The sequence below is a fragment of the Pleurodeles waltl genome, chromosome 4_2 (assembly GCF_031143425.1).
Source record: "Pleurodeles waltl isolate 20211129_DDA chromosome 4_2, aPleWal1.hap1.20221129, whole genome shotgun sequence".
Lineage (NCBI taxonomy): Eukaryota > Metazoa > Chordata > Amphibia > Caudata > Salamandridae > Pleurodeles > Pleurodeles waltl.
In genome coordinates this window covers 1,028,487,691-1,028,515,639 of record NC_090443.1, presented here as the reverse complement: position 1 = coordinate 1,028,515,639, position 27,949 = coordinate 1,028,487,691, and the positions used below count along the sequence as shown (strand labels likewise).

General features: G+C 43.8%; 1 protein-coding gene across 2 annotated transcripts in view; it reads left to right on the top strand.

The window, feature by feature from the left end:
- Positions 1–23,245, top strand: part of LOC138293639 (carnosine synthase 1-like) — a 205,572-nt gene extending 182,327 nt beyond the window's left edge. For both annotated transcript variants that reach the window (XM_069232927.1, XM_069232928.1), the window contains 2 exons: positions 6,020–6,303; positions 19,145–23,245. In XM_069232927.1, coding sequence (XP_069089028.1) covers positions 6,020–6,303; positions 19,145–20,380 — 1,520 coding nt within the window. In that variant the 3' untranslated portion in view covers positions 20,381–23,245. The remainder of the gene's footprint in view (positions 1–6,019; positions 6,304–19,144) is intronic.
- Positions 23,246–27,949: the final 4,704 nt, after the last annotated feature.

Sequence of the window (27,949 nt, the reverse complement as noted above, 5' to 3'; positions counted from 1 at the left end):
GATTCATCCATCAGGAGCCAGGAGCTATAGCCATGGTTTCCTTCAGGGACAGTACAGCTTTCCCTGGAAGGAGGACCTGAGAGTAGGAACAGCTCTTAGTTCTTCAATGGACAGCTCATCTGCAGTTGTGCTATTGCTCATAGAGTGGGTTGCTCCATGGGGGGTGACCAGGGGATGTCTGCAATGAATGCAAGGTTTTTCCTGAAGATGTCTCCAACTTCTCCAGCTTTTAGTGATTGTTAATTGAAACAAGGCTTATATGGATTGGTTGAGAGTCACATTGTTGTGTGATGGATGGAGATGGTTTGTGAAATGCAGGATCAAGGGTACTGATGTTAATGAGAAGACAATGAGGAGAGGGCTAGGACTGTAGGCAGGAGAGGAGGGAGCATGGTGAGGATGAGGGTGTTGGCATATATTTTAGATCTTTACATTAGGAACACTTGTTTGATGTGTCGCGCAAGGGGTAGGGGATCTGGAGTTAGTGGAGTGGTAGCAATCTGTCTGTGTGCCGGAGGGAGCCATGGTAAGAGTAGAAATAGGACAGAGTGAGAATGGGTGGATGTCATGAAAAATGAAGTACGGGCAGTGGGGAGTGAAGTGGATGGTGAGGGAAACACTGAGCAGGTGGCAGAGCAGTAATGACTCATAGAGGGTGTGTTTCACAGTCCTGGGTTGAGAATTAAGATACAGAAGGTAGTGATGGAATTAGGGTTGTGAGAGGTATATTGAAAGTAGAATGGGGGAGCGCCATAGTAGGTGACAAAGGAGACTAGTCAGATACTGACAAAACTGGGGTTTGTCAAGGGAGTAGAGAGACAATGGTAGGGGTGGAGCGATGTGGAAATGGGGTAGAACACGGAGTGTTCATGGTGTTAGAAGCAAGAAGGGGTTGTTGTTTTGAAGGAGGGAGGCAAAGTCAGGTGGGGGCAATAAGAAGTGTGGAGGAGGATGGGCTGTCATGGGTAGAGTAAAGTTGTCCAGGTTTCGGTGGAGAATGGGAGAAAGGTAAAGGATTGTAGATGGGGAGGAAGGTAGCGTACATAGAACTGATGGAGTGCCAACATAAAATGCTGTGGATATTGAAGAGTAGTTCAGAGGGAGTGGTGGGAGGAAGACATTTTGGTGGGGGACAGGTGGAGTTTTGGGCACAGTGAAGAGGAAAGAGGGTGTTTGGCTGGGTGAGGGACCAAGGGTTGGGGCGGGAGACAGGAAATAGAGAGAAGGTAGGTCTGGGAGTAGGAGTTGAGGTAGGAGTTAAGGTGTAGGGAAGAAAACGGGAAGGTAGTGGAAAGGAGGGAGTCTGGTCTATGTTTGGAAAACTGGGGGAAGAAGCCTGGGGCAGGGAGTTAGTTTGGCGTAGGAGCTAATGTTTACAGAGAAAAGGGGGGTCATGCAAGGTGAAGGGTTAGTGGGCATGTGAAAGGAAATGACTCCTTGGCATGGTTACCTCCTGACTTTTTGCCTTTGCTGATGCCAAGTTATGATTTGAGAGTGTGCTGAGGCCTACTAACCAGGCCCCAGCACCAGTGTTCTTTCCCTAAAACTGTACATTTGTCTCCACAATTGGCACAACCCTGGCATCCAGGTAAGTCCCTTGTAACTGGTACCCCTGGTACCAAGGCCCCTGATGCCAGGGAAGGTCTCTAAGGGCTGCAGAATGTCTTATGCCACCCTGGGGACCCCTCACTCAGCACAGGCACACTGCTTGCCAGCTTGTGTGTGCTGGTGGGGAGAAAATGACTAAGTCGACATGGCACTCCCCTCAGAGTGCCATGCCAACCTGACACTGCCTATGGCATAGATAAGTCACCCCTCTAGCAGGCCTTACAGCCCTAAGGCAGGGTGCACTATACCACAGGTGAGGGCATAGGTGCATGAGCACTATGCCCCTACAGTGTCTAAGCAAAACCTTTAGGGTTGCCATAAGAGTATATGGTCTGGGAGTCTGTCAAACACGCACTCCACAGCACCATAATGGCTACACTGAAAACTGTGAAGTTTGGTATCAAACTTCTCAGCACAATAAATGCACACTGATGCCAGTGTACATTTTATTGTGAAATACACCCAGAGGGCATCTTAGAGATGCCCCCTGAAAACATACCCGACTTCTCTAGTTTTTGCCAGCCTGCCACACACCAGACATGTTGCTGGCCACATGGGGAGAGTGCCTTTGTCACTCTGTGGCCAGGGACAAAGCCTGTACTGGGTGGAGGTGCTTCTCACCTCCCCCTGCAGGAACTGTAACACCTGGCGGTAAGACTCAAAGGCTCACCCCTTTTGTTACAGCGCCACAGGGCATCCCAGCTAGTGGAGATGCCCGCCCCTCCGGCCACTGCCCCCACTTTTGGCGGCAAGGCTGGAGGAGATAATTAGAAAAAACAAGGAGAAGTCACCCACCATTCAGGACAGCCCCTAAGGTGCCCTGAGCTGAGGTGACCCCTGCCTTTAGAAATCCTCCATCTTAGTTTTGGAGGATTCCCCCAAGAGGATTAGGGATGTGCCCCCCTCCCCACAGGGAGGAGGCACAAAGAGGGTGTAGCCACCCTCCAGGACAGTAGCCATTGGCTACTGCCCTCCCAGACCTAAACACATCCCTAAATTTAGTATTTAGGGGCACCCCAGAACCCAGGAAATCAGATTCCTGCAACCTGAACTAAAAAGGACTGCTGACCTACAAGCCTGCAGAGACGACGGAAGACGACAACTGCTTTGGCCCCAGCCCTACCGGCCTGTCTCCTGACTCGAAAAACATGCAACCCGCGACGCATCCAACAGGGACCAGTGACCTCTGAAGCCTCAGAGGACTGCCCTGAATCCCAGGAACAAGAAACTCCCGTGAGCAGTGGCTTTGCTCAACAACCTGCAACAAACTTGCAACTTTTCTACAACTTCAAAGACCTCACTCTTCCCGCCGGAAGCGTGAGACTTCAGTCTGCACCCAAAGCCCCCCGCTCCAGATCCAGAGAACCAAAACCACAGGGAGGACTCCCCGGCGACTGCAACCCCGTGAGTAGCCCGAGATGACCCCCCTGGACCTCCACAGCGACGCCTGCAAAGAGAATCCAGAGGCTCCCCCTGACCACGATTGCCTGTAACAAGGGACTCAACGCCTGGACCAAGCACTGCACCCGCAGCCCCCAGGACCAGAAGGAACCGAAATTCAGTGCAGGAGTGACCCCCAGACGACCCTCTGCTAGCCCAGGTGGTGGCTGGCCCGAGAAGCCCCCTTGTGCCCTGCCTGTACCGCTAGAGTGACCCCCGGGTCCCTCCATTGAAACCAATTCAAAACCCGACACCTGCTTTGCACACTGCACACGGCCGCCCCTGTGCCGCTGAGGGTGTGTTTTGCGTGCCTACTTGTGTCCCCCCAGTGCTCTACAAAACACCCCTGGTCTGCCACCCGAGGACACGGGTACTGGAACTGGAGCACCCCTGTTCTCCATAGGCGCCTATGTGTTTTGGACACCTCTTTGAACTCTGCACCTGACCGGCCCTGAGCTGCTGGTGTGGTAAGTTTGGGGTTGCCTTGAACCCCCAACGGTGGGCTACCTATGCCCAGGAACTGAGACTTGTGTTTTACTTACCTCACAATCTAACCAATACTTACCTCCCCAGGAACTTTTTAAAATAGCTTATTGCCATTTTAACAAAAAATGTTTATGTTATTGCTCTAATTCAAAGTTCCTAACTTACATGTGTGGAGTACCTTGCATTTTATGTATTTACTTCAAATCTTGAACTTGTGGTTCTAAAAATAAATTAATTAAAGATATGTTTCTATATAAAAACTATTGGCCTGGAGTTAAGTCTTTGAGTGTGTTCCTCATTTATTGCCTGTGTGTGTACAAGAAATGCTTAACACTACCCTCTGATACGCCTACTGCTCGACCACACTACCAGAAAATAGAGCAGTAGAATTATCTAATTTTGCCACTATCTTACCTCTAAGGGGAACCCTTGGACTCTGTGCACACTATCTCTTACTTTGAGATAGTATATACTGAACCAACTTCCTTCAGCATGTCAGTTCTGGGGAAAATTTGGGGTGAGTGATAGGTGAGTATTGGAATTTTCCTGTGGGAGTTGAAGGGAGGTAGTGGGTGGCAAACTGGTGGAGTGGAAGCTCATAGCCATGATGATTCATTGTGAGCATTCATCTATCCTTGTGTCTTCACAAATTTCCTCAATGGAAAGCCTTGGAAGTCTGGAGAGTTAATCAGTTGAGCCGTTGACACCCAGTCATTGACATATCTGAGACTGATTTTTTTGTGGCTGTAAAGCCCATTTCAGTCTAAGGTGGGGGGATGTGGGGCCAACACCTGAAAAACCAGATCAGCCCTTTGTGATCGTTTATTACCGTAACTTGTTAATCATATTGGTTAACAACCATGTTAGTTGACGACCATGTCCTTTGTCCTTCTCTATTTGTGTAATTTCTCAGGATCTATCAGAGTGCCCTGCTGGCAAGCTCCATGGGCACCTCCTTGTCTATCTCTTGTTCTTAAAGTAGGATGCTCATAACCTAGATGGACAGGCACCCACCACCAGTTCTCTGGCGTTGGGAGTCTTCCAAAGATGTGGTGATGCAGGAGGCCAGTATGATGGGGATGAATGATGTCTAGTATGTTGTTGTTCCTTAAAAAATGTGGACATTTGTGATATTCTGAGATGGTCTGATTGTGCAAATATATTGTACCTTCTGCAGATCAAGATAAATAGCTCCAGTTATGAAGACATAGCCATAGAACTTCGCTTTGGTTTGTAGGAAGGCACCTTTCTCCTTGGGTATTTTTGTCCACATTTTGGCAGCTGATTGAGGGCCAATGGCATAGGTGTAAATCAAGATGTCACTGCTTACATATATATGATGCTTTTTCGAGCAGTTAACATTTCTTTCTGGTTCTTGAAGCACATTAACAGACAGAAAGATGCAAAACTATAACCTGTAAAATACCCTACACACAGTTCCTCTATCAAGGAAATAAAGAAAACAACTGGTGCTTTGCCCTAAGACACTCTGCTATTCTGCAGCAGATTTTGCTTTTAATCATCCTAAAGAGGAGAATAATTTTGCAGTGAATTTCAGTTGTTTGAGGGATGTATATACAAAACAAAATGGTAGTATGATTAGTAGCTAGTTAAATTATCTGTTCTGCAATTATTTCAAACTATTATATCAAATGCATTGCTGTCAATTTGTCTTATACACTATTGGTGATTCTGAGGTGCTCATCAGATGGACGATGATATTTGCAGCTGATATGTGTTGTCCCACCACCGGTAAATAATGAGGGCTAGTATGAGGCTTTTCTGTTAAGTCACTTCTGGATCCAAAAGGGGTGCATTGTGTCCTAAGAGTTGGAGGGTAAATGTTGACAGGCCATGAACTGTCTTGTTGAACTCGGTAACCTAATTTAAATAGTTTAGAGCATTTTCGAAGAAGATGAACAGATCATTAGTTTCAGGTGTGTGATACCTTTCTCTCTTTATGTCCTTGTTTGGGAGCTCAATGCAGATTCTTGCTGCTTGATTACTTCAGTGATTGGTGTTTATGAGGGAGGTCTTTCACATTATATGAATGTACAAGGACATCTGCATTGCTGCAGATGGTCAGTGTGCCAGTATTTTAGTCATGTATAATTTCACATTCACTGACCTCAGACTATGTTGCGCGCAAGTAACAAATCTTACTTTAGTGCTTCCATAAACAGGTTTTTGGTGTGGGTTTGTGCCAACTTTGGTCATAGCCATAACTGATGAAATTGTGTCTCAACACAGATATTCATCCCATTTTCCACAAGGGCAGGGAATGCCTATGCTTTGCATCTCCCCACAGCATTTTGTTTGGGACCACTTTGTCTTTGCAGATAGGTCAGATCTTGTACACAATGGAAAAGGTGGGGAGTCCATCCACTGATATAGGCACTTTCAGGCAAAAAAACTACAGTTATTAGATCTCATTCAGATATCTCTATTTGAGGTTGCCTCATCTAATTCTTCTTTGTTCTCCTAGGTGTTGACTTCATATTGACCTGTGTGGACCAGATCATCACTCCCATTGCTGTAGGTGTGAACAGTCACCTCTGCCTGAACACCTGTGGGGATTTTGAGTCAATGAACCGCTCCCAGGTGTCGAGAGTATATGCGGGGTCGGAGTCTGCTTCAAGCCTGCTGATTCAGACTATGGTGAAGAGATCTCAATGCTACATCATGGAGGGGAAGGAGGTCCTCGTCATAGGAGCTGGAGGCATCAGCAAGAAGTTCATCTGGGAATCCACCAGAGATTATGGAATCAAAGTGAGACTGATGTTCTGTCTTTGTCTTCTCTTACGTATTTGGTGCACTTTGAGCTATACAGACTACATGATGTGTGAAAGGGTTTTTAAAGTGCTGAAATCCTAGTGTAATCAAGTGTTTTTTGTGATATGTCACAACAAGACCTCTGTGCTCCCAAAGCTGGGATTAGATGCTAGACATCTTTACTTCAGACCTCAGTCCCCAGCAGGATTTTAAGCCAGCAGTTTTGATATCCAGCTGTGGGTCTCATTGTTGGACCTCTGCTTTATCAGTTTAAGCAGAATGTAGAATCCAGACCTCTGTAGACCAATACATCGCCCCTGGGTTACTACTCTCTCTAATCTCAGCAAGACCTGGGAGTACAGACCAGAATCTCTGACATCAGACTTGAGGTCTCACCTGTAGACCTGCTTATGAGTCACCTGCATACGCAACAGACACTTATATGATAAAACATCTTGCACCTATATATATGTATGGCCACACTCCAGAGCAGGAATCAGATCACAGGTGACTTGACTCTCGCTCATAGCTTCCACCACTTGAGCACACTATCCAGCAACTTTGACGAAGCCAAATATTCATACTTTGCACCCCGATTCCCTTGCTTCAGCCTCACTTGCAACAATTTCCACATTAAATTACCAGTTGCTTGTCCTTAACATGCTAATTGCTTTGCCTACCACTAGTAGGGACACCGTGGCAACACTACGTTCTGCACCACTGCTATTCTACACTCCAATTGCATTCATGTTCATTTTCACATTTTGTTGCTATATCCCCAACCAAAATCATTCCAGTAAGCAAAGCTAGTAAATGATCCTGTGCACCAGCAAATTCGTTCAGCCCTCAGAGATTCAGCTCTTTCCTCTGTCTTACATCTGTTGTCAACTATTACCTTAGATCTGGCAAATACCCTAGGTGTTTCAAATCTGCAGTGGTTATTCTGCTTCTCTAAAACCTAGTGTGACCCTTTCTCTTGCACTAGAACCCTTTTCTCAATTTCCCTTTTTTTCCATAATATGGGGTCAGCTTGTCTTCAGTTGCTTCACACTTTTATCTCTCCTCCTACAATCTAGAAACCCCATTCAGCAAGACCTCCAACCCTCCTTTTCACAGAAACAACACTTTCATGCATATCAAAGTTTATCAACAGTGCCCATCACATCTAACTCTTTAAATGCTTGTACCTTTGGACCTATCTGGCATCTTTAACTTTGTTGATCTTTCTACTCTTCTCTCTAGATTCACTAGGTTTCACTGGTCTAGCTCACAACTGGTTCGCCCCTTAACTCTCTTGTTTCCCTTACTTTGTCTCTTAGGATTCAAAGACAGAAACATCTATCCCACTTCCAGTAGGGTTGCCCTGAGCACTTGGCCCTTGGTTTTCCTGTATTCATAATCTGTACCACCCCCATGGATGACATATTTGCATCATATGGCTTCTTATACCAACTTATGATCGTTTTAACTCAAATATTATTTTTCTTTGTCAGTCATACTTTTTGGGGTATCTTGTGGAAATCCTGCACTACATGACACTACTGTCACACATGTTGAACTTCTCTTAAACTGATTTTCTATACTTTTCTCCGTTGCTGTACCCATTTCCTACCACCTCTTACTCACTCATCAGTTTACTGGTATTTGGTAGCCTGGGATAGTTTGGTTGTCTTTAAGTAGGTGTTCTTAATTACCCACAATCAGCACTAAACAAGGTTCGAATCTTTGCCACCCAGGGTCTATACACCTTACCACCAGCTCATGACTGACAGGAATAGGCTATTAACACTTGTAATCAAAGCTGTAAATGGTCTGACCCCTAACTACCTCTTGGACTGGGACACTTAGGCACTAACTAAGACCCTAAGATGCACCACTTATAACTTTCTAGTGTACAGAACCACCTTTGTTCTGGTCCTTCCACCTTCTATGCTCCCTAGTCTGCAACTTCTACATTTGCACAACCCTTTCTCTTCCAGGCAGTACTTTTATTGCAACTAAAAGGATTAGAATGATAACAGACAATTTCTTAATCACATGCCTTTATTTTCCTTAGATAGTTATAGAAAATACTTTGACCGCTGAATGCCTTCTTGCGGAAGGACAAATTAAAAATGCTCACGCTGGCCCAGATCCAGTAAGCCCTTGACCCGAGTGAATAGATGGTGTCTTTGAACCTGTAGGGTGCCTATTTTGATATCGCCATTGGGAAATTGGGTTGTCGATAGACTGGTGTGTAAGCCCTAAACCACAAAAAGTCACTAAATTAACCTGTGCTAAACCCTAGGTAGCGTGGCACAAAAAGCAGCCAGGCTTAAGTGAGAGGCAATGTGTACAGTATTTATCCAGCATAGAAACACTAATGAAGTAAAAACATATCACAAAAAAATCCCATACCAATTTATAAACAGAGTCAATTTTAATACATTATTTGACACCAAAACAATAAAAATCGAATCAGTAGAACCAGCGTTATGAATTTTGAATTTTTTTAGTAAAAACTAGGGCCTACAAGATCAAAATCGCCAACTGCGGATATCTGGTCGCGTGAGAACAGGTCAAAGTCAAAGAATATGGCCCATTGTGATAGAAAGTGGTTCGGGTACAAGAAGTGGATTGGGCCCGGTCGGCACTTACCCTCGGACCTAAAAGAATTTATTAAAGTTCACTGAGGCAAGTCGCTAGACGAAGTCACGGTGAAGATTTCTATGTTTGCACTTTTCTAGAAGTCAAAATCTTCATCAGGACAAGGCAAGAGGCTGTAGCCAAAAACATTTGAAGGAGCTCGGATACCCCTTTGTGAAGGATTACTGAACAGGATTTGCTGCTGCGGAGAAGAACGTAGCAAGGGCAGCCGCAAAGTCAGACCAACCGGCAATGCACCATGGGTGATTCAATGAGCAGGTTGATCCGAGTATTCCCTCAGTTAGCAGAGCATTTTTTTGTTTACAAATTTGTTAAGTCCTAAGTTTGGGATTTTGGACACCTTTAGCAACACAACCAAGGGTCCAGAACTGGTGGGACAACCCTTAAGGGCTCAGGACTAACTTAGGCTGGGTCCAGGCATGGGTTCAAGATGGTGGAAGCATTTTAAGTTCCTGTGGTTCTGAACATGAGGCCAGCAAAATAACCGTTGGAGTCTCTCTGGTAGTCCTGGGTTCAGGTGAAGCTGCAGCGATCAAACAGCAGGGCTGGCCTCTGAGGGCCCAAAGCAGGCTCCAGGCAGCAAAGCAGTCCTTCCATGTGCAACAAGGCAGTCTTGTGGAGTACACAGCAGGCCACAGCAGCAGGCAGTCCTCCAAGAGTCCTTCTGCAGGTCCAGAAAGTGAACTGAAGAGTGGGTCTGAGGGTACTGTTTTTATACCTGCTGCCTCCTTTGAAGTTGGGAGAAGTGTCTCTTTGAAGTGCTTGGAATTTCCTGACTTCTCAGCCCTGGCTCCAAGCTGGCTACAGTGACAATGTGGAGGTGACAAGTCCTTAGCGTGAAGGCAGAGCACACCCTATTCAGTTGCAAGTGGAGCTGTGCCCAGCTCCGTGCCCACATCCTGCCAGCAGATGGACCATTCAGACACACCTAATCCCTCTATTGTGTCACTGTCCTGGAGGAATTCACAAAGTCTTACTGTCAGTTGCATCCAGTCATATGACCCAGGAGAGGCTGCAGGCACTAAATGCCTAAGGGTGGGAAATGCCAACTTTCTGAAAGTGGCAATTTCAAAATTGTAATTTAAAATCCGACTTTACCATTAAAGAGGACTTTTTCTAATTACAGTTTTATAGATACCAAGCATAAAACATGCATATCTGTCTTCAATCATAAGTTACCACTTATTAAATAAATAATAAGGCAACCTACTGTTATCCTATTGGACAGATAGGCCTCACAGCAGTGAAAAGCAAATTTAGGAGTTTTTCACTACCAGAACATGTAAAACTTAAAAGTACATATCCAACCTTTTAATTACACTGCACTTCTCCACATAGGCTATGTGGGGGCTACCTTAGGGTTGACATATATGAAATAAAAGGGTAGTTTAAGGGTTAACAAAGGTATTATTCTGCCAAGTCAAATGGGCAGTTTAAAACTGCATTCAGACTGCAGACCTGGGACATGTTTTAAGAGGCTCCTTAAGTGGGTGGCACAAAATTTGCTGCAGGCCCACTTGTAGCATTTAATTTACAGGTCCTGAGTATATGATATACCACTCTACAAGGGATTTATAAGTAAACTAAATATGTCAAGCGGTGCAAGCCAGTCTTACCATGTTTAAAGGAGAGACCACAAGGACTTAGCACTGGTGTGGTAAAGTGCACAGAGTCCTAAGGCCAACAAAAATGAATTTAGCAAAAAAAGTGGAGGGTAAGGGCAAAAGGTTTGGAGGAAGACCACCCTAAGGCTGACAGGTCTAACACCCATCCTGCAGCATTTGTAGTTTGTTGCGTTCCATTTCAGCTTCACCAGTGCCCCTTGGGTGTTCATAAAAGTGATGGTGGTGGTCACTGCCCCAGAGGTAGGGGATAGCAGTTTCCATTTCTTCGATGACTGGCTGTTGAAGGTGAGCTCACCAAAGTCAGTTATAGACCACATACAGATGACAACAAACGTTCTGGCATTAGTGGGACAAATTATCAACGAGCCAAAGTCACACTTAAGTCCTTCAGAGAGGCTTTCTTGTATTGGAGTTGTCCTAGATACAGTACAATTCAGGACTTTCTCTCCATTGCAACAATGCCAGGACATCGATGCTGTGATCCCAATACTTCAGCCTCAATACTGGATCTCGGTGTGGACAGCTCTGAAGCTGCTCAGCTTTTTAGCCTCCTGCATCCTATCTGTCAACTACACCAGGTGGCATATTTTGGCTCTGGAATGGAATTCAAAGTTCCAGTGGGTCTAGCACCAAGGAAACCTATTGGATACCATTCAGACTTTGGAGAAGACTGCACACAATCTGCAGTGGTGGGTACTCGACTGCAACTGAACTAGCTGTAGGCACTTCTCCCATTCCCACCCAGATTTGACAATGGTGACCAAAGTGTTGAGCCTGGGTTTGTGAGGTCATCTTGGGGAGTTGGAGATCACAGGACTTATCTCCGATGGAAGCTCCATATCAACTTGATGGTGTTATGAGCCATCTGTTTGGCCATGGCGTTCTTCCTACTTTTGAAAAAAGGGAGGCTGGTGCCAGTTGCAATGGGCAATACCAATGCCATGTGGTTGCAACAAACAGGGTAGAGTGTGGTCCTGGGATCTGTGCTAAGAAGCTCTTAACCTTCTAAGTTGGTTGGAACATCAGGACATTTTCCTGATTGCAAACCACCTGGCAGGATCCTTGAATGCCAGAACAGATAAGCTCAGCAGAGGGAATCTGGCAGGCTCTCAAAATGGTGATTACAAACCAAGGTGGCATAAGTTTTATTCCAGGAATGGGGGCATCCTCCAGGAGTGAGAAGAACCGTGGGTAGATATTTTTGTCTCCGTTGAAAACACAGTGTCAAACGTTTTGTGTATTAGAGCTAACGCAAAAAACATTTGCTAGGCAATGTGTTCCGCTGGAATGGAACTCTGGACTCCTGTATGCCTTCCTGTCTATGCCTAAAAAATGTCAGGAACAACTGGCACAAATCATTTTAGTGGCTCCCAGTTTGGCCAGGAGGGTGTGGTACTCAGAGTTTCTGGCCATGAATTACTGCATTCCAATCATGCTGCCATGTATGGAAGGACCTGTGGATCAGCAACAGGGCATAATCCTCCGCTTGAATCTTCGCAATCTACAACTCCATGTCTGGAGATTGAGTGGCAGCAGTTACCCGGGTTTGATCTGCTGCCAGAAGTGGTGGATGTTGTCCTTTCTGCCAGATGCCTGTACACAAAGTCCATTTTTGCCAGACGATGGAACACATTTGTGGCTCGATGACTCTTTAAACTGCAAGCTCTCTGGTGTTCTTTTCTTTGTTTAGACCAACAACGCCTTGCAGTAGGCACTATTAAAGTTTATTTGCTGTTTCTTTTTGGGATTTTTTTCTATTTGCTGGACCAACTTCCAAATGAGGTTTGTAGAAGGTTTGACACATGTTTCCTACTAAACCATTTGTGATGCCACAGTGGGACCTTAATTTGGTTTCCTTGTACACACTGCACTCTACTACATAGCTGCTCCCTGCATCTCTTGACTATCTTCCTCATTTTGAACACTTTAGCTGATCATTTTAATGAGCTTCAGGCACTATCAGTGCATCCGACCCACACCACCTTTCTTTCCAGGCGAACTGATGTTGAGAACCAAGGAAGCTTTCTTGCCTAAAGTTGAGAATCCTTCCCACAAAAGGCAATCTATCACCCTGCCAACATTCTTTGCCCCTCCTCATCTCTCAAAAGAAGAGCAGCGTCCCTCATCGGCTGGACCTCAAAATGTCTTTAAGCTTTTATATTGATTGAATCAAGGAACACCATGTAGATGATCAGTTTTTTGTGGGTTTCTCGGGCCAATGATAGGCAAGGGAGTGCAGAAGAGGACCATATCAAGGTGGATAGCCCTCTGCATTAAGATATGCTACATGCTGGGCAAGAAACAGGCACCAGAAAGTTTGAAAGCCAGTTCCACCAGGGCTAATGCTGAAACCACTGTGCTGGCATGCTGAGTGGCTTTCCTTGCCATCTGCCAAGTTGCGATATCAGTGTCAATGCATACGGTTCACCAAGCACTCGGTCTTGACAGCAAGGTCTGGTGAAAAAGAAATTTCTCCCCGCTCAGTCCTGTGGGCCTTTGTGATCCGAGTCCACTTCACAGAACTTCCACCTGGGAATGTACTGCTTTGGTATCTATTTAAAGGTGAGGAAGCTGTGGTTAGAAGTATCCATCAGAAGAACAAATCTTACCCTCATGGACACTCTTACTGATGGATACACTATTTTCTCTTTTTAACATCTAAAAAGGTTCTAAGTTACAGATCTGCACACTGGTACTACCAATTGTTGACGCTCCGTGTGTGATGGCACGGAAAGAGACAAGGAAGAAACTGACAAAACCATGCAGGGGTGGCTTTTATATACTGCTTCACTTCATCACTTCCCGGGCAGTACAGAGTGAATGAGGAGCCACATGGCGCCACCTAGTGGTGCACAGGAGCAGTGCTAGAAAAATGGACCAGAAACAACGCTACAGAAGGTAAGTAACTTGTTTGTTTCCGCGAATCATATTTATACATTTCAATGAACCTAAACCTAAATTCTTACTTCTCTGAGCTATATTAACCACCCTATGTTTTTTACCCATGTACCAGTATGACTGCTAAGCAGAACAGTCCTGAATTAATTGTTGCTGGTGCTAAATAAATGAAATACTCAAGCTCTTAAGAGCACGACAGGCTGCATACTCCTTCAAAATAAGATGGATATCCAGCCTGCAGAATTACAAATGCCATAGACTATAATCCACTTGTAAAACAGCAGACTTGATATGCGCCACATTTGTGACAGGGTATTCCATCCGCAAAACTCAGTCTGTCCAAGCAGGGTTCATAATGCCTGAATTCACTGAATGTCTCCAGAACACTAACAAATGTAGACGGCTCTCTCCCAGACGATCGAGCACAGTGTTAGGCACCCTGAAAAGGGGAGGCTATGACGAGGGCTGTGGCAGGCCACCCACCCAGTAATATTACTAATCTTGTCTTTAACAATCGCAGGGATCTGCACTGTAGGAATTTTAATTGATTGTCATAAATGTAGAATATGCTTAAGGAGGTGCAGGAATCCTGAAACACTTTGTTTCCAAGCTTACCAAAGGCATTTGTAGAAGGTGACAAGCTGGCTAACCCTCCTCAGACTTAATAGGTAGCATTTTCACAAATTATTTATTTTACTTCTAATAATACATAAGACAGCATTCCAGAATGAAACCTAAATAAAGAAAATAAATGAAACACTCAACTCCTAGATGAAAGGAAGCACCTTAAGTAAAAATGACAAATGTAAATGTGCACTGTACAGACTGTGCTGCGTTTACGGCGCATGCTGGGAGGATCTGAACACTTTGTGGATTTTATTATCCTATTCTGTCAGCTTTTTTTCCTTAGATCTGGGATTTTAGTTTCACTTCACCTAAGTTCTTAAATGTGTTCCACAATCTTTTTTCCAACATCTGGAGGAGATTTTGTTTGCTATGTGAGGCAATGAGGGGTTACTGGGCTCAAATTGTGACCATCAGAGTATTTCTACCATTGGTGGCCTGGGGCATAACCTGATTATGGGGCACAGAAGTGAGCACCAAATGCACCCCTTTAGCATCTGTCCCTCAGGACAGCAGTGTTGAGCAGTTCAGGGCTCCTCTGGGAAGAGGTGAGGGATTAGAAACTCAACACTCAATAACACAATGATAACAAATAATAATTCGGCATCTAGCCAATACCTTAGTTTGTAGAACAAAAATTACTTTATTAGTAACACAAAATGAACATACTGGACTTAGTCAATAGTAGGCATAGCAAGTGCTAAACTGATACTAATTTAGTAACTTTGTTAAACTGTTCTCTTGGGACAGTTTTATGTGGTAACATTCATTGGCCCGTGGCCCTCTGAGGTAATCTTAGTGGAGATGTCCGTGGGGAGATCCTGTGGCTCAGTTAAACCTTCTCCCCAAGAATCATTATTTCAAGTTCCTAAAAACATATGATCATTCCTCTCCTTCTTTCTGGGGTCTCAGTGACACAGTACCTTTCTGTTACTGGTGGGCTGAACCAGCAGTTCATTCCTGGTCGGCACCTTCACTGCTTAAGGTGGTGCGCACTGCAAATGGCCCACCTACCGGAACTCACCTTCTCTTCTCCCGTCCAACCAGTGTTGACTGCAGTCCACAGTAGACTGAAATCAACATGCTCAGTGTGGGGAATGGAGGTGGCGTCAGTGGCAGATTTGATGCACTCCGGTCATACTGCTGCTTTCACAGATTGGTGTTTTACTCAAATCTGTTTGTAGCATCTAAAAATGCAAAATGCAAGAGAACATGGGTTCTGCAGCTTGGTTCTGAAGATGTCCCAGTGTTAGATATCTGTAGAGCAGCTACCTGAGAGCCTGTTCATACTTTTACCAAGCATTACTGTCTAGATGCAGATTCTAAATCAGATGCAGTGGCTGGTAATGCTTCTTTAAATGATCTCTTTTAATGAGGTCCTTCTTATCAGTTAAGCTTTCTTGATTGTCTTGTTATTTAGAGCTGGTGGCAGCTACTTTTGTGGGATGACCTTCCTATTCTATTCTGCGCTTATGACTATCATTGACGGTCTTACAACACAGGTGTAGATGTAACTTACTTGTAGTCCAAGTTCTGCATCGCTGGTGTCTTTACTGAAGTAAAACAAAGTCTTATTCCATCCCGACCTCTCCATTCAGGAGAGACAAGTACATGCACAAAAGACAGATGGGTGGGTCCACAGGACAGCCCAGGCTCCAATAGTTTAATTTAAAGCTCTGCATGGTTCCTCAAAAACTGAACCTGTGAAACAACTGCCAGTACAATGCAGAGTGGGTATGGAAGCCTTTCTTCATGTACTTTCTGTTACCTATGAGTATAGTTTTTTCTTTTGTTGCAGCCCATTTGAGCTTCCATGCTGTAATGTTGCCTTACATATATGTTTTTTTAAACCAAAGAAAGAAGTTGGAAAAAATCTGGGCCTTGATTTAATAATATTTTGCGTCAGGATTGTGTCATTTTTTTATGCAGCACAACGCAAAATCTATTTAAGTATTTATTAAGTCATTATTTGCGTGGCTTTCTGAAAATTAATAAAACGTTATGCAGTGTAGGGCATAGTGCTGCCTTCTGTTACCTTGCATCATGTAGGTTTTTTTTCAGTCAAAACATGTTTTATAAGGTTTCATAAAACAACACAAAAACAGAGGAAAGGCATAAATGAGCCAGTGTTGCGCCAAGGGTAAACAACACAATCAGGTTAATTAACAATAAGACAAGAGGGACTTATCAGCAAGGTTATCGGGAAGAGCAGGTAACCTGTGCATCATATAGGTTTTACATGGGTGGAGCATGGGTGGACCCACCTATCTATTATGATGCAACCCCATATCTACAAAGACTTGTAAAATAGGTTTGAGCCAAAATTATGGTGCACATACCCTAGGCTGGCATAAAGAGGAGAAATGTCTTTATTTTACTCAATTTACTTCCTCTTTGCATGTGTACTGCATTCTGTAGCACACATACAAAGATGAATATGCCTTAAAGCAGCAGTTTCCAGCCTGTGGTCCGCGGACCCCCAGGGGTCCGTGACATATTCCCAGGGGGTCTGCATGCCTGGGCCGGAAGGAAGGCACTTCTCCAGCTGACGGCCCCTGACAGACATGTGTGTTTTTTTATACTTATTACTTACTTTGTGCAGCAGTTTTGAAAAGCACTGCAAAGTTCCAGCAGTTTTTGGGCAAAAATAAAAGAGTCAAGATAACTCTGGTGATTAATGTACCTGCTGGAGAGAGATGGAGTTTTTGTCTAGTGGCAGTTTTGACTCAAAGGTAGCACAGATGGTCGATATGCCTGCGGCAAAGAACATGTATCATACAAAGAACAGTATCTTATGTGCAAAGCACAGTGAGTTACTGGTTTTGTCACAGAGAATGTTTTGTTACTGTGCAGTTCTTAAGGTTCAATCATAAGCCCCACAATACGCTCTGAACTGCCATTAAAGAGCTGCATGCAAACTCCATGGAACAAATTAGAAAGTTGTTTTTTTCCCAGTCTTTCATTTTCCTTATGCTGCTAAAAAAGGTTTGCTTGCGTAGAAATATTCTTATTATTACGGTCAACGCTAACCACTGTGTTGATTTCTGAATCCTGAGATTGTGCTTCTGCAGACCAAGCACTCTTAGAAAATGCCTACCAGTGTGGACGACGTGTGAATCCTACACCTTGTAGTTCCCTGTAAAGTGCCTTGACACCCTACACTAGTATGCTAGGTGCTATAAAACAAATGAATTATGTATGAATTTGAGTATTCGTTTGATGTGTACATGTTTGTTTATTTTTTGCGAATTACTGTTTTAATGTTTGAAATTTAAATCGTACAAATTGTTTGGGGGTCCCCCACTTCCAGTAATGATTTAGGGGGGTCCTCAGGAGTCAAAAGGTTGGGAGCCACTGCTTTAAAGGAAAGTTTTTACCCATTTCTGCAAAAAAAACTATCCTGGCCTTAACACAGGCACCCTTGTGATATGACGCAAGGGAGACTGCGCTGGTTCTAATCAGTGACAAGTGCACCAGTGCTAAGAGAGAGCAGAACTGTAAATATGGCGCAGTTCTGCATCTCCCTTTCACACAATGCAGTGCAGCTATATTACTTGCTGCAATATGTTGTGTGAAATGCTAGTAAATAAGTAAATATGCCCCCTGGTCTGTTAAGGCTATCTAGGTCTGCCTGCATCTTCATTTAAATGAATTGTTCTTTAATCACCCTGTACACAAGTAGGAATATTCTATGTTCATGGCTTCAATGAAGGCATCTAGGGTGCAGAAATAGGACTACTCCTTTCCCACTACAACCTTTCAAATTCAAAATCTTTAAACTCCAAGAACAAAACTTGTCATTCTCTTGTGTTTTCAGTGTCTCATTTTCAGCTCTGGGCAGGAAATTATTTCTTAGGGAGAGAGTGTGTCAATAGTTGGGTTCAGGAATGGTTGTGGAAAAAGGAGTCATCACTCTTCCTCACTTTAAAAAAAGATGTATGCTAAGCCCATTTGCATCTCCAATTATATGTGTGTTGCCAGTGATGGAGCTTGGTAAACACTGCAGTAATTGAAAACATACAGGTTCTCAGGATGAAAGCCATGTCCACACACAGTCTCCCATCCCTGAAATATGCCATCACCCAACTGGACATTATGGGCCTCATTCTGACCCTGGCGGTCTATGACCGCCAGGGTGGAGGCCGGCTGAAGCACCGCCAACAGGCTGGCGGTGCTTCATTTTGTATTCCGACCGCGGCTGTGAAGCCGCGATCGCCCAGCCGGGTCCGGCTGGGGGAATCCTCCACCCCCTTCACGCCAGAAACAGGATGGCGGGAACGGATGTCGTGGGGCCCCTGGGGGGCCCTGCACTGCCCATGCCACTGGCATGGGCAGTGCAGGGGCCCCCTAACAGGGCCCCATAAAGATTTTCACTGTCTGCTTAGCAGACAGTGAAAATCGCGACAGGTGCAACTGCACCCGTCGCACCCCTGCAACTCCATTCGGAGCCGGCTTCCTTGTTGCAGGGCCTTTCCCGCTGGGCCGGCGGGCGCTCTTTTGGCGGTCGCCAGCCGGCCCAGCGGGAAAGCCAGAATGGCATCCGCGGTCTTCTGACCGCAGTGCGGCCATTTGGCGGTTCCCGCCGCCCGCCAGGGTCAGAATGACCCTCTATGTCCTCCGTCAAGCTATCCATTCACACTGGCAGCATATTACCCATCCATCTCAAAAGAGCTGCATCAATCAGTAAGAAAAGATTTGCAACTAATATTTTTAATGCTAATGGGTTTTTGCACATGATAAGCAAATCATCATGCTGCTGGTAAATTTTGATACAATGATGATGGTGTATAGAGATTATTTTGTGAACAATTTTTTTTTACCTATCAATGTTAATGTGAGTGGTCGGGTTGCTACACATATGCTTGGATGGGTAGAGTGGTGGGATGGGCTATTTAGTGTATGGATAGATAAATGAATATGTGGACCAGATGGTACAAAAAAAGACTAACAACATGATGTTGGATGGGTGGGAAATTGAATGGATGAATGATTAGGTAAGTGGGGTTTTGTGCCAGTAGTAACACAGGTTCTGTTTCTGTCCTCAGGTTCACTTGATTGAGTCAGACCCAAACCACTTTGCCTCGAGCATTGTACACAACTTCATCCACTACGACGTCACTGACCACAAGCGGGATGAGGAGCATGCCCAGTGGATAACAGAGATGGTGCGTGACCGTGAAATACAGCTTGATGGCTGCCTGTCCTACTGGGATGACTGTATGGTCCTCACTGCCTTGGTATGTGAACAGCTAGGGCTTCGATGTAGCCCAGTATCCGCCATGCGTATTTCAAAGCAAAAGAGCCGCACCCACCTCCACCTGCTCTGCCACAAGGAGGGCAGAACTGGTGTCACAGCTGCAGCTCCCTATGCCGTTCCCTGTTGCCATTTGGAGAGTCATGCCGATGTAGAGAAGGCCTCTCGCTACCTCAACTTCCCCGGAGTTATGAAACTAGAGTTTGGGGCTGGAGCTGTGGGTGTAAAACTTGTAGAGAATCTTGAGCAGTGCCACCAGCATTACGAGAAGATCTCAAGTGACCTGAAAGAAGACACCGACTACCCAGGCATTGGGCTGGGCTGGGGTAATGCCATGTTGCTGATGGAATATGTCTCCGGAACAGAACATGATGTTGACATTATCATCTATGATGGTCGGTTGATGGGAGCTTTTGTCTCTGATAACGGCCCCACCAGGGTTCCCTACTTCACAGAAACAGCAGCCTGTATGCCCACATACCTCCCACCGGATAAGGAAGCTCAGCTGGTGATGGCTGCCTACCAGTGTTGCCTCGGCTGCAGGCTGACAGATGGTGTCTTTAATGTGGAGCTGAAGATGACGCAGACTGGACCTAAACTGATTGAAATCAACCCACGAATGGGAGGATTCTACCTACGTGACTGGATCCAGGAAATCTATGGCGAAGACATCATGTTAGCCAGTGTAATGGTGGCTTGCAGCGTGCCACCACTGATGCCAGTGTATCGTGCTCGGCCACAGACCTACTTAGTGGGTGTCATGTGTGTGGTCTCTCTACACCTATGGGCACTGAAGACCACAGCCAGCATGGAGACCTTGAAATCCCTGCATAAGCGTGGTGTGATCCGGCTGAACATGTTAGATGATGACATGATCTCCAGTGAATATGAGGAGCCATTCTGCAATGTGGCCTGTGCTAGTGAAACCAGAGAGAAGGCACGTCTGCAGCTGATCAGCACTTGCCAGGTCCTGGGAATTGACACTGTGGAATATCCAGTGTCCTACTTCACCTCTGACTTCAAGTAGCGACTAAGGACCCCCATGGGACTGAGGGCTGGAGAATCGAAGAAGGTGAACATGAAGAACCCATCTGTGTTGTCTACAGACAGACAGGAAATTGAACTCTATGAGAATCATCCATGTCAGAGTGATCTAGGATGGGTCACCTCAAGTCATGCTAGTATCGCCTCTATTTCTTGGTGTGGTGGAAGCTTTTCAATAAAAACTAGGTTGTTTTCACAACAAAATCAAATAAGAGTAGCTTTTCACAAACGTTTGGTCGAACCATCCATGCCTACGTTAATCCTTTCTCTTTTATTAGATTCTTAACCTACAACCTTTACAGGAACAACTCATGTCCTTTAGATCCAACTCACATGGAAATTGTGTCTGCAAATGCCTGGGCTTGCTCTCTGTGGCCATATTACCCTCATCAGTTAAAGTCACATCTAGATCTGGTTTAGCTCAAATCTCCATCTTTTGTACTTTGAAACTGTTTTGGGAATCATCAAGACATATTTTATCCAGAGGTGGAATCGAAATGTTCTGATCTGCAGGAATATAGTTTGGCCTTGCCTCACACTTTTCTACCATCATCACTCAAGGAGAATCAGAGACTGAGCGTACCTCTCAATCACAACTTCACTTTGAGGAGAAATCTATATTAAACTCTCTTGTTGACTGGGCCTAATCCCAATCATGTTAACATAATTTCCTCTGAAGAAATCTATACTGGTATCACCCTTTAGCTCTGAAAGAGTAACCTTAAATGAGATCTCCTCACAACATGCTATCATTGCCATTCCAAGGTGGTCATGTCTTATTTCACCATGAATATCACTCCTTCAGACAACATGAAGATCAGGCTGAGACATTACTAATATCACTTCTTCAAAATTATATGATACACTTTAAAGTAGAACCCTTGGCTAGCTTCAAGCTTACATCTGCTTGGCAGAAAGTGCTAGACCCATGGATGCAGCTCTGTTCAGCTATTGAAATTGCTAAACTTGCATCATTAAAGAACATCAAGACTTCTATAACGTCACTTATACTGGATCATCAAGACTATGATTTGAGCAGTGTCTGCTGATGTGACCTCCTTAGAAAATGTGGAGACGTGGTTCATTATTCACATTTCTGCAATATCAAGGCTAGTGTTAGCACAGAGGAGAATAGCACGGTCTTTTTGGAAAATATCAACATTTGGCACATCAGAAACCTAGTTAGCATTTCCTCGTGAGAGATATGAAGACTTGGTTCATCGGTGACTGTAACTTTTGACAAGAGGTGTGGGGTTGAATCACTTTAGACCATATTAGTGACACCTCTCTTCTATGGGTTGGTGAAGTCAGGGGCCTCATCAGAAGTGAACACAGAAGATTCATGACCCCAAAGCTAGCATTATATATTTAGAAAATTGCAATAATTGTTGCAGCACTGACAGTAAGAAGACTGGGGTATCGATCAGATTGGACTCACCCAGGAAGTTTCTAGCTCATTCTAAACAATAGAACTTGCTAGCACAGCTTCTGTTTAGGAGTTGTGAACACTGCAACCTAGTCATACAATAAAAAGATTCAACTCTGTGGACGGTGAACTAAGACAACCCTGGAACATGTGTTCAGATCAACCTCACCTTATACAGAGTGAATCTGATCGGCTTCACAAGGATATGAGGCACAGATCCCATACATATTTACATCCATCGCTATAAGCATTCCCTGGTCCTCAGACTATTGGGGTTTTCACTATGTCCCACATGAACTCTGTGTATGAGCCTACATTAGAAATGAAGTGAAGCTGTCTAGTTTGTTCCTTTCAGAGGTCAGATTAAACCTTTGGTGTATTCAGCAAAGAGGACTGCTGAGGAGCCAGAGCATATCACGACTGATTTCAAATCTCACCAAATGTATGCCCCTCCGTCCCTGCCATGTTAACTTTCCAGAACATACACAGACGTAGTTCGCAGTAACCTGGCCATGCCATGCACAAGAGCTAGCATGAGATAGGTTAGACCTAAAATAGGACACGAGGCTGGAGTTGTCATAATGTAATAAACACAATATATGCAGTCCTCAGTCTTTTGTGTTCTGGTGATAATCTTTGAGTGGGGATCTCCTTCTTACCAACATGACATTGTTGAAAGGGGACTAAGTTAACCTGGCCATGCTAAGACTATCTTCAAGGGCAGCTAGATGAGTGACAGTCCCAACATAGTGACTAAAATTTTGTGAACAATCTTTCCATCTCTAAAGACCCAAATATTTCCCATTTTACTGCCCTGTCCGCAAAAATGTACTTGACATTTCAACCTCTTGCCACTAACATATTGAAAATCCACATTCTTATTAGGCCGATGACTCAATTGTTATTGCAAATTGTTTTAGTAACTCCTAAGTGTATTTAAATTACTATCTCACTGCAATTTTGTTTATTTACTAGAATGTATATGTATATCAATGTGTGTATTGGAAAACTGAATATCTACTGACTATGCAATTGTATTCTCTTATGTACACAAGACAAATGCCCCTTCCATTAAAAACAACCCTTTGTAGCTATCCTGGTATTCTATACATGCTAATAGTTACCGACACATGCAAAATCCCCAAGTAACAATATATTAAATCCTACCCATATCACTGAATATGTATCACTTAATATATATCTACTGTTGGAAGATAAGGCCCCATTATACATATTAATTGTTTAACAATTTACAGCCCAATGTTTTTTTTCTCGATATTTGCACCAGTGGGAAATTCCCAATACCAAGAGACATAAAAACAGGCATTGACAAAGCCAATAGTTCTAGCCTGTGGGACCTATTGGCTTTGCTAATGCTTTTGGAGATGCTGTACGCATTAATAAAAAGCAAAATAAGAAAAATGTGTCATGATGTGCTCAACACATTGCTCGTACTTGTAATAAAGCTACTGTAGCCCGTATCAGGCATGCACAATGGACATGTGGCAGCACGCATACCCATGCATAGTTAGGCAACACTTTCTTTTTTATTTGCTGATCCAAGATGGTGGCTGCAACATAGTCCAGAATATAAACAAGTACTTTTTCAATTGTGCTAAAGTGCATTGCATCAGGCAGAGTGGCCCAACAACATATGGTAGATGCCAGGAACTCCAAAAAATGGAAAACAAATACAAAACAATTAAAAGAAACACGAGGGGGGTGGGCAGTTGAGTAACGGGTGGGGGGAAGCAACTGGGATTGGGCTGGGGGATTAAATACACTGGATGGGTATAAAAAAAATAAAGGAGGCAAAAGCAGCACTCAAGGGAGACAGCAACACAGAGAGAACAGCACACAAGGCAAAGAGCACCACAGAGCACATGAGCGGGGTTGGTGGTGGGGAGAAATACACTGGTAGAGAGCTGGAAAGCACATGCACTCTCATGGAGTGCTTAGTGAAAAAGAAAAGGTTAGTTCCCTGAAAGTGAGCAGTGGAAGGATGCAAGTCAGTTAGTCAAAGGGATTGTAAAGAGGCATCGTCCAGGCAAAGGCACAGACACACAACGAGGAAGGCAAGCGACTGAGTAAGAATCAAGAAAATTAAAGCAACAATAAAGCCAATCAATGGTCAGCAATGAGCAGGTCCTATGCCTATTGTAAGTTTTTAACACGGTCCACAAGAGACTTTTTCCTGCAAACAGCTATCAGACATCTGTCTGGTAGTGAAACCTAAATATTTGCTGCCGATGCCTTGGTAAGCTGTCTGTCTTGTCAATCACTATAGTGCTTCCAGATGTTCTTCAAACTGCAAGGAAACACAACTGCTTAAAGCATTTTGTGAAACAGATCATGGAGATGACAGCGTGAGGCACGATACAATGAGTTTGATGTCCAGTGCAGCACATAGAGGGATGTTGGCAGTGCTTCATTTGTAAAAAAACATAAGTGCCAAGGCTCTCAATAGGAGGCCAATGCAGCTGGCACATTACATTGCCCCTGCCAGCGCTGCCAATGATAGTAAGAGCACAACTACTAACCACCCCATTCCTACAAGTGTGACAATGCAGACTATTCCAGCCCCCCAGAGCCAAAAGAATGGGTTGTGCGGCAGGCAATAGTAATTTTAATATATATTGAATTCATAATTAACTTTTGGTGTGGTCATCTCTAAATTAGCCAGACAGCACCACCTTGTGGCTGACTGTCACGAGCGCCAGTGTTGACAGTTAAGTGCCGGTGCCATGCACCAGAAACCACTGGCTCAAATTAAGCATCGGATGTTGGCCTCTGACTGGGTGGATATCCACTGGCTGTCTGCTTCTTATGACAACCCAAAGCAACTTGCATTCACCAAACATGTACCCTTTTGGAAAGATGAGAGGCATGGCCTGAAGGGGGAATGTTCATATGAGCTAGATTACCCTATTCATTATTCCCACCCTCAAAAGCACCAATGGTGCAGTATCCCTCTGCAGCTATGTGTCCCTGCTTAGCGGTGACTTGTTCCATCACCATGCCCGGTCCACACAAAACATGATGAGCAGCCTCAAACCTCGAAACTCAAAGCACTAATGTCACTTCCCCAACACCTTCCCCTGTGCAAATTTATTTTTGTCATTGTGGTCTTCCCAGGCAAAAAACATCCACTCCAAAAAGCCTTTAAAAAATAGACCATTTATATGCACTGCAAATTTAACTGAGAACAAATAAAGTTAAAACAAATATAAGTGATGCCTCATTTTGTACGGAAAAATATGTACATTAAAGTTTCTTGTAAGTGCAATAACTGGGTATTTCGTGATATTCTTTTCAACCGGTAAGAATTTCGGCACAATAATTTCGACATGTAATGCTTTTCCTGGTAATACTTTTCACCCAAAAATGTTGAAATTGATCTTTTGCTATGACCCAGTGCCAAGAATGTGTCCCGAAATTACACAAAAATCATAATTATTCCAGTCCAAGAACTATTTTATGATAAATAATTACAATAAAAACATCTATATGAATAAAATAAAAAATAAATAAAAATGAAGTAGCGTCCAATTGTGGAAATGGTCGATTATTACACTCTGAAATGATTCTGTAGAAACTTAAATGGCTCCATTTTCCTCTAGACTTCTTTTTCCCATAATTAAGAAGTAAATTCTTCTCTCACCTTAACACAGTTTATATGCCTTTGTTCTTATAATGCACATTGTAGAAACAAGCAACGGTTAAAGTGATGTTATAGTTCGTTGGTAGAAGAATAGAAGAGCTACCATTAAAAAACCTGAAAACCATTAAAATACACCAGTTATAGTTTAGTGAACCAACTATAACTTTTGCCCTCAATTTACACTGCTTAGGATCTCACAAACTACATGACACATGACGTTAAATTATACAATTGATGATATCACTGATTACATTTAATAACAATGTTGTTGAAATTACTAATGAGATCAGCCAATGATTCTGACAGTTTGCTGTAGGCTTTGTGAATAAGGAGTAAAACAAAAACCTAAATCGATGGATGAAATCTTACAAACTTGAATATAAGCGTTTGAAAGATGCATTAGAAAATGGATATTTCAGAAGTGAAGCACTTTTGATGGATGTCATTGTCTTTTTACTTGTATTGGCTCAAAGACTGCAACTTGGGGGAGGTCAATTGCGGAGATCCAGGCGCTAAACATCATTGAACAACATACCTTTGTTGTGAAGGGCTGAAGGCAGAGCAAGTAGGGTGTTAGGTGGTCATGAAGTGGTGGGGACAGGGCTTAGCCTCCTGCGAGGCCCTAGGGACAACCCTCTGCTGTGCCTGGCGGGGGCTGCCCAACTGCGGTGAATTGGGTGCAAGGTCTTGTCATAGGAAAAGCCCACCACCCAACCCGAATTTTATTTTGGATGGAGGTTCTAGAATGATACCAGGCCTTGAAGAAAACATCCACTCCGTATATGCAAAGTTTGTGATTGGTGGGGGTTGGCTGCTTGGGGGGGGGGTGCAGACTTGCTACAAGCTAAGTCTTGTGTTAAACGTGTCCTACATATGGCTGAGGTTCATGTGCAATAGATGTTTGATGCTTGCTGCGGTTGGGTGAAGGGCCTTGCCAGAACTGAGTGTTGATGCCAATTAGGTGTAGTCTGACCTGAGGCTACGGCAGAGATGTCATGACTGAAGCCATCAATTATATCATTTAACGTCATGAGTGATAATATATGTGAGGTCATACGCAGTGCTTGAATCTAGGGAATCAACTTACTGGCTGCTACTGTGGGAAGTACATGTTTTTTCTCAGAATATTAGACTTTGTTCTCACATTGCTGGGGAAGATAGCGGGAACTTAAAGAAAATGTGCTCCAATTTTAGCTCCTGGAGCCTCTTCCTGTAACCTCTGAGAAAATCATGAAAGAAATCATTTTACCTTAAACATGATTCATCAAACCCTAACGGAAGGTCAGCATTTTGCAGAGGGTAAAAGCACGTAAGAACTCACCAGAATCCATAAAATGAGTATAACATCACTAACAAATGATTTATATTGTGACTAAAATCTGTTATCACCCTTTATATATGCTCCTTTGTGTGACCCTCAAAATCTGGCATTCACTACAATGCATTTTAATGGAGACCATGTCCCTAAGTCCTGTAATGGCTGCCACAACACATTGTTAATGTATGGCCAGTCAATCAAGGGGGTCAGGGTGTGCTCATCCTACCTCCTTATATTATTTTAAATTCATTTTCAGGATGCAGGGATCTTGAGACCTGAAATGGCTGCGACAGCATATTGGTCAATGACAGCATACCTGAACATCAATGGACCAGGTAGCCCTAACTTTTTAACCCCTTCATGCTCAACCCGAGCCCCTCTGTAAAAAACAATTTCTCATAAAAAGGTGAACAGATTGACATCAAATCCACAAAAGAATGTTTTCTGAGTAAAGTTCTGAATGTTTATAAAACTTGGGGTGATTGCGTTCAGCCATTTCTTCTGCATTGGAGAGCAAAATTTCCTAAGGGAATTAACATGGGTGGTCACTCTTTTGGGATGCCCCATTTTTCTTGGCACCAGCCAGACAAATCACATGGAAACTTTCCATGAAGGAGCCGAGCTGAATGAACTTTAAAAAAAAAGTTTTGTGCAGATTTGGCATATGTATGTGTGTATATAGCTTATGGAACCGCGGCCAACAAACCCAACAATGGTACCTATGGCTGAGCGTTAAGGCTGTAAAGTCGGAGAACCCACGAGCACTAGACGGACTCCCGCAGATCTGTTTCTTTTGGAGTTCTTGCATTAAAGAACTTTAATTTACACACTCATATACACACACACACACACACACACAAACACACACATTCACACTTTCTCTCTCTCACTGGAAAAAACAAAGATGAAAGCAACGTTTTAATTAGGTAAGAATTTCAGTGGCAGGGTAGTGTTTTAAACATACAAAACCACAGAAATGTAACACTTAAACTTATCTCATGCAACTATAACTCATGCCCTATGGTAACCATAACCTGCACCCCGCCATACACTTTCATTTCATATAATTTCCTAGCAAATATTGCAGTTATATTATCAGTGATGTCATAGAAGATGTCATAAGTGATGTAAAATGTGCAGTAATTAG